Here is a 19546-nt window from a genome sequence, read left to right as displayed (position 1 = left end):
GGCCAGTCTTGTTGCCCGGTTGGCTCCCTTGCCTGTAATCCCCTTAGCTTTGGATATTTCCCCTCTTACTACATTCCCTGTGATGCCACCCTCCTGGAAGATTTTCTCCACATTCTCTTTCCCCTTATAGTTCACCCGTTCTTAAGCCTCTCCCAAAAATCCTTCCCTTCTCCCACTCCATCATCCACTTTGCACTTATTCCTTAAGGACAGAGCTTTCAAAAGTTCCTTTTTTCAAATGCAACTACTACAATCCTCTATCTAGCATGACACTGTCCTGGGTTGGCCGACTGACCTGTGTGCATCTTCTGAACACTGTAGTCAAAAAAGTAACTTCTTCAAGCTCCCTTTGAAACCCTCTTCCTTTCTCCTCTTCAGTTTCCTGCACTTTGTGTTATGATCAGGGGAGGTGAAGCCCCAAACATCTGATTCTGAGATTTGGTTCAACAACACAGATCTCTTGGAGACATCTGCCTCACTATCACTAAAAAAAGAAAGTGTCAGAAGCATAAGGAGATAGATGTTCTCAGACACGTGTAATAAGAACGTTTACGATGAGAGGTGGGCAGACATGCTCTTTCAGACTCATCTTTATAGCATGTGCCGGGCCATAAAAAGGTGGTAAAAATTCATAGTATGGAAAACAAGCTGAGCTATTCCTCGTCAAAAGGAAGGAAGAGACCTGGATGGAACATGTAGGCTACACGCATGTGGTATATTAAGTCTGAATGGGTGAGGATTTTTAATGCCAGTATGTGCCATGATACACTGTTTGTTGTTAGCTGCCTCTGATCCTACGAATTGGACGTCTCCAAGACCTCCTATCCTCTCGCTCTCTGTACCATTACTCTATGCTGAGGCCCATGACCTCCCTGGTTGAGTCTATCCATCTAGCATGCGGTCTTCTTCTCTTTCTACTGCCCTCAATATTCCCGAGCATCATTATCTTTTCTAATGGGTAGCTATGGCACATGCTGGGCTCGTATGGTTAAGCCAAAACCCAAACACACAAGTTACACCAGCACCATTATTCTAATCCCGTAATTCTAGGTTACAGATCCATAAATGCAATGCGGAATGTCAGTCATTGCTTTCTTTTCATGTTTAAAAGCAGAACGTTATGCATCATTCCCAAAATGAGACATTATACATGGCATTTTTAAGGGAATGATGCTAGCCATGTTCTCGCCCCTTCTTTCACATCCTCCCCTACTAAGGAATGTTTCACTCTTATGTTGGGCAACTACTTGCAGTAGGCATGATGGGCACAGCAACAAAGAATAGAAGAAAGAGAGGAGCAAGAAGAGGAAATATATGGTGAACACCTAGGGAGTAAGGAAGAGGCAGCATTTGAGTGTGGAAGAGAGGGAGAAGATGTAGAGATGAGAGTAAAAGGCAAGACAAAAGAGGGAGTAGTGGGCATTTAGCGTTCCTTCGTAAACATTTATAGTACTATGATACCACTTTAACTGTCATGGCTGAATCCTTTGGAAGCCTGGAGTTTGGTGAGGCATGAGAGCTCTCTGGATGAGAATTCTTAATGCCACACACTGCAAATCCCAGATTCCACACAATGGAACCATGGCCATTCAAGTGGAGCCCTAGCACTACAATTGCACCGTGCGAATGGGCCCTGGGTCACAGGGACTGAAATGTTGGGGTTGGTGGTTCTGCAGATTTCCAGTTACCTTCATGTATTGAGGATACAATAAAAGGCTAAGAGAAACTATGGTGAAGGCAGTAACGAAAGAAGACTAAGCCCTGTGGTTGAGATGCATTTCAATGCTAACCCATTCGCTCAGGATCAAGAGTTCATAAATGACTCAAGGCACTTGGGCCCTGATCAACAAACGTTCCCTCCTCAAAGATGACAACAGAAAATATCCCAAGTCTCAAATGTTATTACATCTGTTTAAGCCAAGACAGCTGGAGTATGTTGATCTTTCTTCTGCTCTTAATTTCTGCGTGCCTTTCAGGAAAAGACAGAGTCTCCCATTTCTTTAATAAGTGAAGGAAAACTCATATCAGTACTGCATGTGCCAGGTCAGCCTTATTATCAAATTTTTACACACCCACAAAAATGTACAAGGTCATATTTACACACAGAGTATCATGCAGATCTCATTGTCCCCATTCTCCTAACCACATTTAGAAGGTTAGGCACATACCACAAAGCTTGGGTACTCCTCTCCGAAATGAGACCACGCTTTCTGAATCAAACCATGGTTAACTTTAACCAGGGATTTTATGCTACCTTTTAACTCCCTCGGGAGGAAACCTGTTAACAGAGGAAAGAGGGGCAAGTGCGCCCCTTCTGTCTCCTCCGCTGCCTCACTTGCCTGGCCAGGGCAATGCAATGGCTGGGGATGGAGAAGAAGCAAGAGAGTCCATAACCGCCCCACAACCTTTCCAGGGTCTGGCTTGGACAGCGGGTGACTGGGCAACCAGGCAGCTCTGCCCATTGGGTGGCACCATACCTAGTGATGCTACTGCTCTATGGTGATGCTGCTCAGATACCTGCCACCATAGCTGCCCCACAACCTTTCCAGGGTCTGGCTGGGCAGTGGGTGACTGGGCAACCAGGCAGCTCTGCCCATTGGTTGACACCCTACTAGTGACGCTACTGCTCTATGGTGATGCTGCTCAGATACCTGCCACATCTGCTGTGACCACGAGCCTCCCATTTTGTCAAGGGCTCAGCAGCCTTTCCAAGGCGGTCCGCGAAGAGACAGACAGCGGTTTCACGGGGAGCTGCCAGGAGGAGCCATGCCCTCAGCGTCACTTAAACGTCCGACTGCACTCATTCGGCCCCCACTGGGCCGTGACAGGCTTTGACAGCCAGACTCCTTAATTCCTTTTTCTTATTCCCTTAATCTGTCATCTTTATCAGGCCGGGGAAGTGCCAAGCGGCGTGCAGGAGCCCCAGCCCCGATCAATCTCCACATTACAGCTGACAGAATGGTGCTAATAACTTATTGATCTCATGTTTGCCAAGGCCCACCGGGGCCGAAAAGGCTGCCATTGATTGGCTTGAGGGAAAAAGAGCCTCTCGGCTGAGCGCAGAGCGGAAAGCCTTCAAATTGTCTTCTTCCCAAGGAGCTCAAAGACAGAGCGAGGGGTGGCAAACAGAAGGCAAGGGGGAGAGCAGAGAGAGGAGAGAAAGATCACACACAAGCACACACACAAAGTGGACAGGGATGAGAGAAAAGGGAGAAAACTTAGGAAGGGAAGAACACCTCCAACATACAGAGACTATAGGCAGAGGATCTATGTCCATGTATGAGATGGAAAAGTCACCACAAGGACTTCCTTGGGGCAAAATGATCTTGGGAACGCTGTCAGACCACATGGAAACACCAGCATAAATAGGGAGCGCCAGTTATCTGGAAGCTCCCTTGGGGAAAAAATGCCCTCCAATGCACCTCTCCTAGTTTCAGGGAAGTTAAAAAACTTGTATGCACCTCCAAGTCAACTCTGACTTATGGACTCTGTTTAAGGCAGTGGTTCTCAACCTTCCTAATGCCTTGAACCTGTAATACAGTTCCTCATGTTGTGGTGACCTCCAAACATAAAAGTGTGGTGTCTCGGTTCCTAAGACCATCGGAAATATGTGTTTTCCAATGGTCTTAGGTGACCCTTGTGAAAGGGTCCTTCAACCCCCAAAGGGGTCATGGCCCACAGGTTGAGAACTGCTGATCTAAGGGTTTTCTTAGCAAGATTGATTCAGGGGATAGCTGCCCTTGCATTCCCTTAATGTGGACAGAGTGCAATTTGTTTAACATCACCATAGGTTTCCAAGGCTAATGGGGAGCTGAATCCTGGTCTTCTAGGTTTCTAACCCAACATTCAAATAACTGCACTACATTGGCTCTTCAGAGTGGTATACTTTTCCAAAACTGCTATTAAGGAGTCTCAGAGCTCCTCTGAATATTGCCCATCTGATGTTGTGTTCTAAATTTAATTTAACCTCTCTGCATGTCGCATTGGCCCAGGGCATTGCAGGAAAACAAAATGGTGGCAGCAGAACAATCACCATCTAGGCATGGGGACATGATCTGGTTGTCATCCATGTGTTTTGATCTTCCAGGGCATCACAGGCCTGTCTGCGTCTCATTAACATGCCACCTCTATGTATGTACTTATTACTCCCATGATGATAATTCTGTCACAGAAAGAGAGTATGGGATTATACAGACGGGCAGCTGGCTCCATGCCACCTGTTTTTGCTGCAGAAGGAGGCTGCAGCAACTACATGCCATGGCCTCTGGAGGGAGCAAAAAGAACCCGCTTCTGGGAGGGTTCTGTTTGCATCCTGGTAGGGGCGCCATAGGCACACTCACACACCATGATGATGCCCCTTGTGCGTAGTGCCGTACGGGCGCCATCATGGCACACACCATGTGGACGAGCGCATACCATAATGGCAGCTGGGTGGCAGAACTAGGGCTTGGAGCATGTGAACGCTTATCCCTAGCTCAGCCCTAGTATGTGTGCAGGTTGGCACAAAATGCCGGTCTGTATTGCCCCTATGTGTGTGTGGTGACAAGCTAAGGAAAGTGGGGAAGTGCAGAAAATCAGAGGTCCAGGTTCAACCGGAAACAAAAAGGCATTACGGTCACAATTCAAGGGATCATGCAGACATTTGGTATAGTGGACATAATGTTTCAGAGTTTATGGCCCAGGTCATCTGCCTTTCAGCAAAGATACCACGTGGTACTTTCAAAATGGAATCCAGGCGCTATGCATGGGGACATATACATTTCAGCTGGCATGGGGAGCAATAGAACCTGTAAGTGCTTTGCCGCAAAGGGCACAAGTGTTAAGCGAGCCCTCAGATGGAACAGCAAAAAAGACCATTTTAAAAAAGAGAGTACATGGAAGGCAAGTGGCAGGGGAAAAGGAAGAAAGATGTGGGGTGTGATCAGGGGATGATTGTGGGGAGAGAGGAAAAAAGCAGCAAGGGAGTGGGAAATTGAAAGGTGGGAGGGAGCAATCGGAGACTGCAAAGTCTCCCTGGGCCCTTAATTGGTTCGGCTTTTCTCTCCCCCCCAAACGCAGCTGGTCCCTGACCAATTAATAGTTTCCCACTGCTGGAAAGAGCTCAGCATCCACCGCTGAACAACAAGTCACCCCGGCAGCCCTGTTCAATACCTCATTTTTGTATCTGGGGAAGGGGAAGGCTCTGGTTAATTTATGAGCTGCAGGCACACACTACAGCTTAACACTTGCATCTCTGAAGCCTCTAGACATGCTTTGGATGGACGCCTTTCTCATTTGCAACCTCACTCCAAAAACGGACGAGATACAACCCTCACTGTTGGATGCAAAATTGCTCCCAAAAGAGGAGGGGGCCATGGGGTTGGAATAGGGACAGGGATTCCTTCTCTTCAAAGGTTGCAAGGTGGGGCTAGACTATTACCAAGGAATGCAAAAATCCTGAATTACAAGTGGCCATTGGTTGGGGGATTTGCTGAGTTGTGTTCCCAACAGAGAATATAATTTCCCCAAACTCTGTATTGGTGTTAATATACGGATAATACTGCACCACAGCTTGCTCTGAAAAGGGAAGAGAAACCTTACGGGACGTCAATCTCCCAGAAAGGAACTTTCCATCTGCATCAAACCTAGAAGACACACCATGAAGGAGCTTGAGTCATAGTCAACTTCAGGTGAAGTAGGAGACGGAGAAGAGAGCATTTCAGACAATGTTGGTTGCCATGCAAGGAATACCTGCTGAAATAAGCTCTTCTGCCCAACTGCTAAAGGTACAGGAGACCTGTCCCTTAATAGCCAACCCTACCAACCCTCCATGTCACCTCAACGAGCAGATTCTGGGTGTCATAGAAGGGCAGCAAACTGTTAGCTATTTAATTTGTTATAATATATTTTTACAGCCCATGCAAAGAGTTGAAAAGTCACAGAGTCACACTGCAGCCTGTATTGGATTTCCATATACAACAGTGGAGAGAATCACCTTGTCCAAATGTGTATTTTTGGCACCCTTTGAGGCACCAGAAAGAGAAAGTGGGACCAAAAAGGAGGGTTTTATTAGAACAACCTCGTTTAGTTCCTTTTCAGGAGCTAATTTGGGCTGTTTTTTCTCCCACACCTAGACAAAAAAAAGTTATTTTGACTGACAAAACCCTCAGTAATATGCTGCAAAATGACTTTCCTCTGACAACAGGCTTGCCAAATCTATTCCCTGCTCAGCAGTGGGAACCACCTGTTTTATAAAGGACCCAAAATAGATTTGATACTGAAAAGCTTGAGCAGAAAAGCTTGAGCAGATGCACAAAGTCTGCCGTGAAGACAAGCAACTCTGTGCAATATGAAAACTGGCCTGCCGACATCTTTGATCCCATAAAGGCTATTCTCAGAAGTATTTGGGATGCTGCCCATCTTGAACACCTATCAAGACTGAATAACACCTTCAAAGTACATTTACCTGGAGGTGGACTTCCTTGCAATCAGTTGGAGTTTTCATCTGAGTAGACATATATAATGTTGTTCTATTCCCCACCAGAAAATAGTTGGGGCAAGTTTTGTGTACCTTTAGTAGTTGGTATACTATGGCACAGCTTTCTCTCCATAAAACACACTGTGGGAGGAGAGGAAACCTCTCTCTTTCTTCTTTCCATGACTTACATACCCCTCAACTCCATTCCACCCCCTACTTTAAGTTAAGCCTGGCACAACAGTTACCCTCTCCTGGAATAGTGGGTACGTTGCCTTGAGATAACTAGAAGACAGCCAAAATATAAATGTAACTTATCAATCAATAAAATACAGTTGGCCCTCCATATCCACGGATTCAACCAATCATTCCAAAAAGACATACTGTATATACTCATGTATTAGTCTTAGAAATATAGTCAAAAAATTGACCCCATAAAACTGGGTCGACTTATTTTAACTTCTTCCCTTCTCTGAGTAGAGTGGTGAAAGGTAAGAGTTTAGTTGATTCCAGGAGCACCCCAAAAAAGCACTATTCTTTCCATCACGATGCCTTTTTTATTGCTTGGGTGGGGAAATGGTTGCGGTGACACCTCTTTGGTGCTTTTCCTCAAAGGAGTGCCAAGAAGAATCGGGTTTGGAAGGATCTGAATAAGACATTTCTGCATGAAGACAGTAAAGTTTGCCCTTTACACCCTTTGTTATATGCCCCTAAGTTTTATCCTTGACTTATCCACAAGTCCATCATTTTGGCCCCAAAACTTGCCCTCGACTCATACATGAGGTTGTCTTATAGTCGGGTACATATGGTACATTCCAAATAGCAAACCTCTATTTTATCTAAGAGACACCATTTGACTATACCACTGTATTCAATGGGCCATGAGCATCCATGGAGTTTGCTATCACAGGGGGTCCTGGAACCAAATCCCAGCAGATACCAAGGGCCCACTGCATGCAAGAAGTTGGCTAGTTCCAAGTGATACATCAAATTCAACTCCTACCAGATCCCCTTCCCTCTTGGACCTGATCTTCCTTCCATCCATCCTTCCATTCACTTCCTATATTCTCCGCAACCCCTCTTTTCTCTCTCCTTGTTTCCTTATGATACATGTTCTCCAATATCAGTGTACTTCACCCCGTCTTTCAGCCATTGTACCTCTCACAATCCTAATGATGGGAATCACTTCCCACTCAGTTTTCCCACCATCCGCCTTGTCAAGCATAGACTCTCCTGTCTCTGAGGCCTAAGAAACCAGGCCCAGCCAAACACAACAACGATCCCTTCCCTTGCAGAAGTTGGACTCTGTTGCTGCTTATTCTCCAGGCAGCTGGAAAGCGTGGGAACGGTTTTCAGTGACCTTGCTTTGGCTCAACTAATGAGTTTTTCGAGTCCTTGCCTCCACAAAGTCTCTTAATTGGTTGCCTTTAAGGAGAGATCTTTGTGCAATTTGCACCAGATGGATTGCAAAGTTTGGTGTCGGCATTTCTAATCTGCAGCAATGCAAATGCAAACTGGTACCTTTTTGGAGCAGCCTTCCCTATTCCTGGGCCCTGGATGGTGAGCCGGGACCAAATGCATCCAGAAATTAAGAAGAGGAGGAATATGAAGTCGAAGGCTTTCAAGGCCAGCATCCATAGATTTTTGTGCACTTTTTGAGCTTTGAGGCCATGTTCTAGAAGAGTTTATTTCTGACATTTCGCCAGCAGCTGTGGCTGGCATCTTCAGATGCCTGTATATCGACAGGTATACCTCAGCCAAGGAAGTAGATGCATTGCTACCAGAGGCAGAAGCAACACAGAAAGAACAGTGATAGGTTCCTACATCACCAAAAAGAAAACCACTTCCATATGTTTCAGCAAATGTCCCCCCCCCCCAAACTAACAACATGCATATGGCCAGAACCAGTGCCAAAGCTGTGCTCCAGTCCTTAAGACTGGAGCATGGCTTTGTTGTGGCTTCTGGCCTCTTAGGACGCATGCATCATTTAAACAGCATACCTCCAAAGTGACCTGAAGCAGCATTATTTCAGCCTGTCTGTACGGGCTCCAAGTTGACAGCCAAACCTAATCTGTTTGTTTTTTAATAAGCTGAAGATGGGTGTTGTGGGAGGCTTTTCTGCTCTTTCCTTTTCATTCTGTTTTGGTGTTCACACAGTAAGGGATTCTGGAGGCAGCTGCCGTTCACCTTGCCTGTTGCAGACAGGCACACATGGCTACATAGGACTAAGAACAGAACTCCCCTTTGCATTGTTTGCTGAAAATGCTGGTGCAGTCAGACTGAAAGACTGTGCATCTCCAGTCCTCCTTCACCATTCCAAATGCCAATGTAGCTAAAAGCCTACATCTAGACAGAAGACAAGGAGGAAAGGAAGTGGTTGAGTGTAAAAAGGAGCTTTATAAAAATGAGAATTTTGGTTGACTGAAGTGTTCCTGTTTATCTGTCTCTGTTCCAGGGCACAGGCCAAGTCTGTTGAGCTTTACTACTGTTCCACCGGAAATGAAAATGTGTCCCTAGTTAAGGATGAGGATCTCTCTCCGCCCGAGAGATGAGTTCAATTTTAGGTAATTTTGCTGGCAGGTGGGGCCAAAGACAAAAGGAGTGGGACCAAAATATGAGTATATTTTAGCTCCATGTCTTTTCGGAATCACAGATAGAAGAGGTCACAAAAGTTGTCTAACTGGATGGCCCTTGAGGTTTCTTCCAACTCCATGATTCTCTGAATCCATCCCCTGCCATGCAGAAATATACAACTAAAACACTCCTGAGAAACAGCCATCCAACCACTGCTTAAAATCCTCCAAAGAAGGACAGTCCACCATCCTCTGCGGCACTCAATTCCACTTTCAAACAGCTCTTATAGTAAAGACGTTCCTCCTAATGTTTAGGTAGAATCACTTTTCTTGTATTTTGAATTCATTGAATCATGTTATAGTCTCCAGAGGAAGAGAAAACAAGCTCACTCCATCTTCTACATGACATCTTTTCAGGTACTGAAAGATAGCTATCATGTCACCTCTTAACCTTCTCTTCCTCAGGTTAAACATGCCCAGCTCCCTATGCCTCTCTTCATAGGACATGATTTCCAGACTTTTCACAATTGTGGTTGTCCTCCTCTGGACGCACTCCAACTTTCCACATCCTTCTTGAACTGTGGTCCCAGAACTGGACACAGTATTTCAGGTGCGCTCTGAGTAAAGCAGAATAGAATGGCACAACTAGACAGGATCTTGTAAGTCCTACTCCAGTTCTCTAATAGCACACTGGTCCTCATATTGGAAGATCCTTGGTTTGAATGTCTACTAAATCATTACGTTTGCTACGTAGAAGTGAGACAATCTCTTTCATTCCACCTAATGCATTTCACAACATTCCCGCAAAGGATAAGGGTACGGAAGGGAGACACCTCTGAACAAATCTTACTAAGAAAGCCGCATGATAGTCTTAGCCTTAGGGTTGTCATAAGCTGGAAACTATTTGAAGGCACACAACAACAACAATATAAGCTGTGGGAGCAAAGAAACATGTATGACACGTTGAGTGCAGAAGAAGAAAAGTAGGCTATAAATCTAAAACATAGGCGGACAACTTGTGGCCTTTCAGATGTGGCGGGACTTGCAACTTCGAGCATCGCAGACATTGACTAGAGTGGCTGGGACAGATGGGGGCTGCAGCCCCAAAATGTCTGGCGATCCAGTCACACTTCTGAGAAGGATGATGTTCAGAAGCAGCATCAGAATGACACCACAGAGAGCGACTGGGACTAATGGAAGACGGTGGGCATTTCAACAAGCAAATCCTTTTCTGCGGAGTGCCAAAATAGCCAGAAGAGAAGGAGGGCAGGTTGGGGGAGGGGGGGTTGGTGGGAGGGTAGACACAGCTGAAAGTATTAGGGAGATCCAGTGTGATATAGGGATTTCAGTGTTGTACTCCAGGAGACCAGGGTTAGAATCCCTGCTCCGCAACAGAAACCCAGTGGGCAACTTTGGGCACGTCCGAGGAGGGCAATGCCCAACTCCCTCTGAAGAAACATGTCCAGTAAAGACTCGTGATCAGCCTATGCTTGCCATATATTGGAAATAACACGCCCAACAAAAGCATTAAGGGCAGGGTGGGGAGAAACAAGCAGTTTAGGATCAGCCCCAGGAAGAAGATCCCCTTACCAGGGACACGCAAGAGGATCAACGTTTATCATGACAGGTGCTGTCTCTATAAAGCTCTCCCCTCCTCCTCTTCCGTCGCCAACCGCCCGTCTTTGCAAGAGAGGGTTTGTGTTTTTTCTTCCTTTTTGCATGCCTTGGCAGAGTGAATTAGCCAAACTGGATAGAAAGGATTGGATTTGTTTACTGACACGCAGCAAGCTTCTCAGGGAGGCTCTAAGTCTCTGTTTGATGTGCAAACCGCCAGCTTTGCCGCCATGCCTTTGTCAGGCCGCTCCGGCTCCTCCACTCATCCCTTTGTGTGTCGCTCTCAATTAAGATTAAAAAGAGCCTTATGCCATCATCCTCCCTCTCGCACACAGCAAAAATCCCTTTGTGGCAAGAGAGCAGCACCTTGCAAGCAGCTTCCCAGTTATCTGATCCATGGGGAGGGGGTCTCTGGGGGGGAGGAGAGCGAAGTGAAGCCAATGGGGGGTTGGTCGGAGATGGGGGGGGTCTATGCAACCATACAGACTCAGTTCTCCATTAGAACAACTTCAAAATCCTGGTCAGCAAGGAAAAGGAGGTGGAGGACGGAGAGACGGACATACGATCGGCAATAAATGTATTGCAAACCAATTAAGTATATTTGCATCATTTGTTTTCCTCTCCAGATCAGTGTTGCGTTCTGTCCTCTTCTGGAACAGACTTGTCAGAAGAAGAGACATCATCATAATCACAAATAATAATTCTGACCACAGAAAGAAAGCAGATGGAGAGAAAGGAATACATTCACTACACCGGCATAGTTGGGCTCTAAGTGTCCTTCAGCTGTTTTTGCTGTACTAGCTGGTCACTAGTACATGTCCATAAACAAATAGTGCCTGCGATGGCATTTTTCCTCATCCTTCCCCATCCCTTTTTTTTGTGTGTGTCTGGTTACTGGTGGCAATGTGGTTAAGAAGATGTGAAGGCTTTCACGGCCAGCGTCCCTAGTTTTCTGTAAGTTTTCCGGGCTATGGGACCGTGTTCTGAAGAATTTATTCCTGATGTTTCACCTGCATCTGTGGCTCACATCTTTAGAAGCTAAACGCGTTGGCACCGGGGACAAGATCATTTTAGCAGTAGCAATGGCTACCTGTAATGGATCTGCCTGGCACAAACCATGGTGCCTATGGTGACGCATTGTATACATGCACTCACGCACAATATGTATATTTAACATTAGCAACAACAAAGCTGGATCCTTCCGGGGGTGCCATTGCCATCCTCTGAGGCTGAGAGAGTGTGACTTGGCAGAAGTCATAGGACATCCCACAAGCACCTTTTCCTCATGCCTGGCATGAAAGGACAAAAACTATGACCTAAAAAATCTGTTGCTCTTTCATGAAACCCAACACACAGTGTGGCGACAAGTGCAATCCTTAGGAGTGTGCATATCCCGCTTTCCAGAACCACTTCTATAAGGCTTATTCTGTTTGCAAAGACTAATTTTAAGGAATAAGATATTTGGATCATTGGGCCGCAAGGACAAGCTAGACCAGCGATGCTCCTTCCTTAATTTACTTTCCTCCTGGGTGAATTTTATCAGCAAGGTAGTGTCTGAAAGAGTTTAACCATGCAGCTCCCTCGACACACACACACACACACATGCACAACCGCACAGCACAATCCCATCTCTGCATTCTTGCAGAAACAGAGAGAGAGAGAGAGAGAGAGAGAGAGAGAGGCAGGCAAGCCTCCCAGGATAATTATAATAAATCTTTTGGTGCTGGGTGGAGAGCTGCAGCCCCGGCACACACATCCCTGCTTCATGATTAAGAGATCCCTGTAATACCTTACAGTCCCCAGTGGGCTGGGCAGAGCGAGATATAGCTAAGCATTGCATCAAACACGTTAAGAATATCTCAATCATTAAGCGGCAACCCGCGGCCGCTCCGAAGAGCAATCGATGGGGCAATTAGATGTTATCAGCGCCTGCTCCCCTGGCCTCTTGGTTGCATGGGCTGCCAAGGCAAAGGGCCAAGTTGTACCTGCTTTGGGAATGATGTTGGTGCAGCATTCTGCCCTCCATAAAAATTAATACTCCACTATTATTATTTTTTTATCTCTCTCTCTTTCTCGCTCTTTCTATCAATCTCGGGATGTATGTATGCATTTGTACTTTGGGGATCTTGTGCCTTGAGGAAAGGGGAGGGCTGATGACGCCGACGATTATGAGAGTTGAAAGCCATCTGAGCCAGCCGATGCAAGCGCCGAGAAATCATTGCAAAGAAAAAGCCACGCAACAACAGCAGCCCTGTCCTGCCCATCCCTCCATAAGCAAGCACATTTTCCATGTCCTGGAAGGCAGACATTAGAGCATTACGGTCCAAAGGAAGGGAAGGAGAAAAGGGATGATAAGAGCGTAGTGGCTATTAGTCATCATGACTATATATTACACTTCCAGGCAGAGCCTGCAAAAAATAACTTTGGGGGGAACGCAGCTTCAGGAATTCTCAGCATCACCGACTGTGCTATGGTTGTGGGATTCTGGGAACTGCAGTCTAAAAAGGTAGTTTTTCTAACTTGTATCCCCAGGATAAGAGCACTTCCCAATACAAGCAGATGGGGAATGCAAAGAGAGTTCTGCTGTACTCCTTGTCCTACTTATGCACTTCCCTGGAGGCAACAGGTTGGTTGCTGTTGGCCCAGAATGCTGGCCTAGATAAGCATTTGGTCTGATTCTGGTCCAGAATGGCTCTTCTCTTCTTAAGATGTACCTTGCTGGACCGCAGCAAGCATCCTTTAAGTTCCCAAGGTGACAACTCTGAGAAGCTCCTCTCTTTCTGTCTTCAGTATTAGGCATCCAGAATCAGATTGCCTCGGAAGATGGAGATTCCATTTTAGTTCTGACTAAGAGCTGGAGACAGGTCCCACTCATCCTTCATCTGTCTAATCCTTGTTTGTTTGAAAGTTCTAAATCATCAATTATCAACCATCACCACATGTTGCAGTATTGAAAGCTATAATCCCTTTGAAATGATTTTTGAGATCTTGACAATAATGAGAGACCTCCGTGGGAGTGAATCTGAGACCAGGCCAAAGCAGAAAGCCTTTACAAAGCTGTTGGGGTCCATGCTACCTCCAAGGCTGCCTAAAGATAGAAATATTAATTCGCCTCAAACCAGGATATTTGCTTTTCAGAAGCAACGCCTGTCCATTTTGCATATATAAATGCTGTCTGCCAAGTGAAGTCAAAGAGATTTTTGTATGCATGCTGAAGGCTATAACCCCAGAAACTTACTAGGGAATAAACACCACTGAATTCAATAGGATGACGTCTAAGACTGTATATACAGACTGTAGATACTAGACTGTAGCCTAAAAGAACAGTTATAAGGTGATCAACATGTTGCTCTTTGTGTATTGCTGAACCCCAGTTCTCATGATCCATCAGCACTCGTGTGTTGGACTATGACTCTGGAGAACAAGGTTCGAATCCCAGCTTGGCCATGAAACCCACTGGGTGACCTGGGGCAAGTCCCACACTCTCAACTTCAGAGGATAGCAAATGCCAAACCTCTCTAAAGAAACTTACAAAGAAAACCCTGTGATAAGCTTCAAAGACATAACCATGTTAGTCTGTAGAATCAGTATGGAGAGAGATCTTGTAGAACCTTTGAGACTAACTGTAGGAAGGAGACAGGGACACCCCCAGACCTGCTTCTTACAGTCTCCTTCTTACAGTCAATCTCAAAGGTGCTACATCTCTGTACCCATGATAAGCCTTAGGGTTGCCATACATTTGAAACAACTGGGAGCACACAACAAAAACAACAACACATGCAATGGCCCTGAACGTTCGGCACTATGCCATTATTCGGCTCGCTCTCCGGGTCTCTCCTGTTTATCTTCATGTCCCCTCCACCCCTCCATCCTTTTCCAGCCCTGTCACATTCTGAAGACCCAGCTCCTCAGCTCCTGGTGAAAATAAAAAGAGCTGACAGCCAAAGGGGGCCATGGAGAGTCTCACTTGTTGAGTGATGCGCTGTCGCCCTTTTCACACCCGGCCCATCTCCTTCGACGGGAGGAAGGAGCAGCGGGAGGCACAGACGGCCTTTCCATCTCTCTCTCCCTCCTTCTGGCTTGTGCCCACCCCAACTGCTTCAGCAGCGAAACAAGCCAGCGCTGGCTGAACTCCGCAAAGGTCAGACCGCAGCATAAAGTCGAGCAAGCCACTCAAGCAAGGGGGCCAGCAGGGACAGAGGCGCCGCACGACAAGCCTCTGATTAATGCAATTACAACCCCAACCGAGGTCTCTTTCTGCTTCGCTGCCTTGCTTAGCTTCCACTTCTCCTGCTGTTTCAGGGCCCTGGCGGTTGCATAGGCTGCCAGATCAGAAGATATTTTCCCCCCAATAAAGGAAAGAGAAAAGGAGAAGATTCCAACAGTCAGGCTGAAGTTAAAACTAGCTCCCTGTTTTTGTCACCGCATCCATAAAATGTACAGGTGTGTGTGGAATGCACAGAACAAAACAGACAGGGGAGGTGAAACGCTCCCCTTCTCAGCTTACCCGCTGCTCCCAAGCCGACCTCCAAGCTGCTTCTCTTGAACTCGCAGCGGCTCTGGGTCTCTGGCATTACGAGTTGGCGACTCTGGTGGAGGTTGGAGATGAAGGAGGTGAGGTCGTTGTCCCGGCTGCGAAGAGAGAGAAAAAAGGATGCACTTAGACATCTCAACACACATTTTGTTATCGCTGTGTGCCTCTAAGGAGTTTATCACACTGAGGCTAATTTGGGCATTAAAGAGAGAGTAAAGTGCATTTAAAGCATCCTGCAATTTAAATTCTCCATTAGCATAAGAAGACAGAATTTACTTTATATAGTGATTCGTTCTGTGTGTGTTTCTGTGTGTCTGCATGTGCCTCTGTGTATAAGGGATGGAAAATATATGTATTTCACTCTCTCCCGCTTATGATTTCTTTGTGTGAGAACCTTTGGTCAAAGTAATGAACCTGTGCAATTTTTCAGTTCATTCTTCATACCGAACCAAAATGAAATTCTCTCCCGCATGCATCCGTTTAATGCAATACTGATCCTCAGCAGAGAGAAGGTCATATTGCTCCAACAGGTGTCAAAGATAAGAAGGCTCTTTGAATCAAAGTGCCACCAACCCTAATTTGGCACTAACATGATCAAACACGCAGGAATTCGAACCCAGGCGTTTAAGAACATACTCCTCAATGTTCGGGACCCACACTGGCATATCTGTCAAGATACCATTTCCCCCAAATTCAGACATCTTATTCTACAGACATATGCCGGCTAACAAAGCCTTTGCTAAAGATGCCCTTTGGACAAAGGGTTCTTCTCTGAAGATGCCAGCCACAGTTGCGGGCGAAACATCAGGAATAAACTCTTCTAGAACACAGCCTCATAGGCCGAAAAACCCACCAAAAACTATGGATGCTGGCCGCAAAAGCCTTCAACTTTGCATTGGTTTTTATACTCATCCAGTCATCCTTATTATGTCAAGCTGGATGTTTTTAAGCAACAACAGCACTGTGAGGATGGTGAAAGGGTTGCTGGAGAAGCACACTGTCCATATTGGATTGCAGTAGCCTATCCACAGTAGACCATGCAAACAAAAGCTTGACCAGGGAAAGAGTGGGATTCTGCTCTAGCTGATCCTACGCTAGCCATCTGAGCCTACCTACAACAGACAAGATAAACAGTAACTGCCTCCAGAAGCCCTTACTGAGCAGGTATGAACAAGCAAAACAGAAAGAAAAGGCCAAAGCAGATAACCCTGCCTTACCAGGTACCACCCAAATGTTAAAAAAACTTAGATCTGGCTGAAATGAAAGCCGAAATGATGAAGAAAAGCCTCAATGAGAGACTTTATTCCATATGCACACATACACACACTGATGGAGCCTCCAAGTTTTACCCTCGACCTATCCATGGGTCATGGCAAAATCCATAATTTTGGCTCCAAAATCTAACCTCAACCTATACATGAGGTCAACTTATAGTTGAGCATATATATATATATATATATATATATACACACTAAAAATGGAAATCATAAGAAAAGTTCATGTTGCTGAATACTGGAGTACTCAGTACCTGGAATACTGTGTACAGTTCTGGGCACCACAATTCAAAAATGATGTTAAGAAGCTGGAGTGTGTCCAAAGGAGGGCAACTAAAATGGTGAAGGGTCTGGAAACCAAGCCCTATGAGGAATGACTCAAGGAGCTGGGGATGTTTAGCTTGGAGAAGAGAAGGTTAAGAGGTGATATGATAGCCTTGTTTAAACATTTGAAGGGATGTTATATGGGATGGAGCAAGCTTGTTTTCTGCTGCTCCAGAGAACAGGACATGGAACAATGGATACAAGCTACAGGAAAAGTGATTCCAGCTAAACAACAGGAGGAACATCCTGACAGTAAGGGCTGTTCCACAGTGGAACATGCTCCCTTGGAGGTTGGTGGTGTCTCCTTCTTTGGAGGTCTTTAAACAGAGTCTGGATGGCCATTTGTTGGAGATGCTTTGATTGTGAGTTCCTGCATGGCAGGGGATGAACTGGATGGACCTTGAGGTCTCTTCCAACTCTCTGGTTCTATGATTCTATGAAAAGAATCATCCCTGGATGCGTTATGAAAGAAATCTTCAAGTGGTGTCTTTTGTTGTAGTAGTTATCCACCTTTGAGTCGATCTCGACCCATGGCAACCCTGTAGATGAGACATCTCCAAGACTCCCTATGCTCCACTGCTCTGCTCAGGTCCTGCAAATTCATACTCATGACCTCCTTAAGAGAGTCCATGCATCTGGAGTATGTCCTTCCTCTCTTACTGCTTCCCTCTAGACGGTTCAAAATCTTCTTCTGTACTTACAACTTTACTGTTTGCTTTATTTTACATGTGAATATTGTTCATTTTGGATAAAAACAGTTTGCTGAAAGAGACATTGTGATGCTCTTCTTCTTTTTTCGTTATTTTTGGTGGTGTAGCAACCTATCCCTATACGTTCCATGTTGTTTCTGCCTCTGGTGCCACATTTTCTTTTAAAGGACTAATGCTCAGGAACATGCCTATTCATTAACTGCAATGTACCTGTACAAAGGAACTGAAATTAAATTCTTCTCCATCCCAATGCAAGCTACCTTTAGGGTTCAAGCTGTCTCCCCTGGAGTTTTAGTTAGGAGAGTACAAACTGGGAATTTTCCTCCCACTGCTTCCAGCCTTCTCTCTTGCTTCGGTCAAAGCAAGATTGCCAGCACTGTTAGAAAAGTGGGCTCTTCTTTTCCTTCAGGCCCTAGTCATCACCCTCTCAAGCCCACTCCAGACTCTGCATTTCAAATGCATATCAGTCTTCAGCAATACAGCACAAGCAACCATGTTGAGGGTCTTTTCCAAAATACCTTTGCACATCTGGCACTGTTAAAATCGAAGACCTTGCCTGCTGGCAACTCCTCAGACAAGCAAGGTTGGCTCATCCCAGCAGCAACAAACTAGAAATCCTGGAATGAATCTTATGTCTAGATCAATAACTGGCAGGGTCAGCCCAGATGGGAAAAGAGAAGGAGGGAGAAAAGAGAGAGAAAGAGAAAGAGTAGAAGAACATGCTGATGGACTCAAAGAGTGACAGATGAGACGGCCTGACAGGCGAAGGAAGAGAAGCTAACACTCTAGACGCTGGCTCTGTTTACCAATGTAATATCTGTAAGTCTGGAGTCAGACAATGTCATTTTTCAGAATGGTGAAAGGGGTAGCGGAAGAGGGATCCCTGTCCTGACTTGCTTCTGTGGCCAAACCGGTCCTCCAAGTTTTCACACCGTTCCCAAACTCTGTAAAATCAGCTTGATCAGAACCAACAGTGGGATGTAGTGAAGGACATGATGGCACAAGAGGAGACAAAACCTCATTTAAACAGTTTTCAGCACTTTTCCAAATCCCATCCATAAATATTCCGACACATAGAAGGGTGCAACACAGTTAGACAGCCACAGTCCAGACCACGTTCAGGCTTTATAAACCTAATTTTCACAAAGCAGGCAAGAAGGACAATACGGCTTCAGTGCTCCATCCCTCGCATTCTGCAGAGATCGCAAGTTAAGTGCTGCATCAGGGCATCGGCTGCCTTAAATCACAGCCATCACGACATGCCTTTTAGTGAACCACTTAGACCAGAAAGACAACTCATGGCAAGGTTCCAGGTTGCACCATCCCTTTTCCAATACTCCCCATCTTAAGTAGCATTCTGTGCCACTCACAGGCCTACCTTAACAATAAAGTCCTCCAACTAACATTAGTTGTACTGGCCATTCTGGATACTCTTTGGGTGCCTTCAAACTATGGCCTGTTACAGACTGCCAAAATAAAGCTGCTTCGGGTCTCTTTGGAGGTACACTATTTAAATGACGCATGGGTCCTAAGAGTCCGGAGGTCAAGCCAAAGCCCCACTCCATTCCTAAGCACTGGAGTGCAGCTTTGGTGCAGCTTCCGGATTCTTAGGATGCATGCATCATTTAAACAGCATACCTCCAAAGAGACCCGAAGCAGCTTTATTTTGGCAGTCTGTAACAGGCCTTGGTTTCTTCTATTCCCTTCTTCCAAGCAAAATTATTTCCACAGATAAGCAAAAACTCAATTAAAAAGGCAAAAAACCTGCAAAAGCACTTCTATGTACAGCATATATCTCAAGTCTAGTCAGTGTTGACAATTCCTGCTAAGTTTTCTGAATGTCAAAAACACCAGTGAATGTTGACCACCGTCCAAATGGGTATGTGTCCAAAAATGGGTGGAAATTATGTATTTTCCCCTCCTATCTATACTCAGATTCCATATAGGAATGCCAGGATTCGCATATAAAAGCCAACATTCACTAAATTTTTAGCACTCACTGTAACATTCTTATCTATTTCATCATCGTAATTCACATGAGCACCAAGATGTTTTCCGCCACGG

General features: G+C 45.6%; 1 protein-coding gene across 3 annotated transcripts in view; it reads right to left on the bottom strand.

Moving 5' to 3' along the window:
* SAMD11 (sterile alpha motif domain containing 11) overlaps positions 1 to 19546 on the bottom strand; it is a 141638-nt gene that overhangs the window by 48957 nt on the left and 73135 nt on the right. For all 3 annotated transcript variants that reach the window (XM_089534258.1, XM_089534259.1, XM_089534260.1), the window contains one exon: positions 15148 to 15272. In XM_089534258.1, coding sequence (XP_089390384.1) covers positions 15148 to 15272 — 125 coding nt within the window. The remainder of the gene's footprint in view (positions 1 to 15147; positions 15273 to 19546) is intronic.

Source organism: Sceloporus occidentalis, unplaced genomic scaffold (genome assembly GCF_023333645.1).
Source record: "Sceloporus occidentalis isolate IW3139 unplaced genomic scaffold, rSceOcc1.0.p SCAF_8, whole genome shotgun sequence".
Lineage (NCBI taxonomy): Eukaryota > Metazoa > Chordata > Lepidosauria > Squamata > Phrynosomatidae > Sceloporus > Sceloporus occidentalis.
This window is presented reverse-complemented; position numbering and strand designations above follow the sequence as displayed.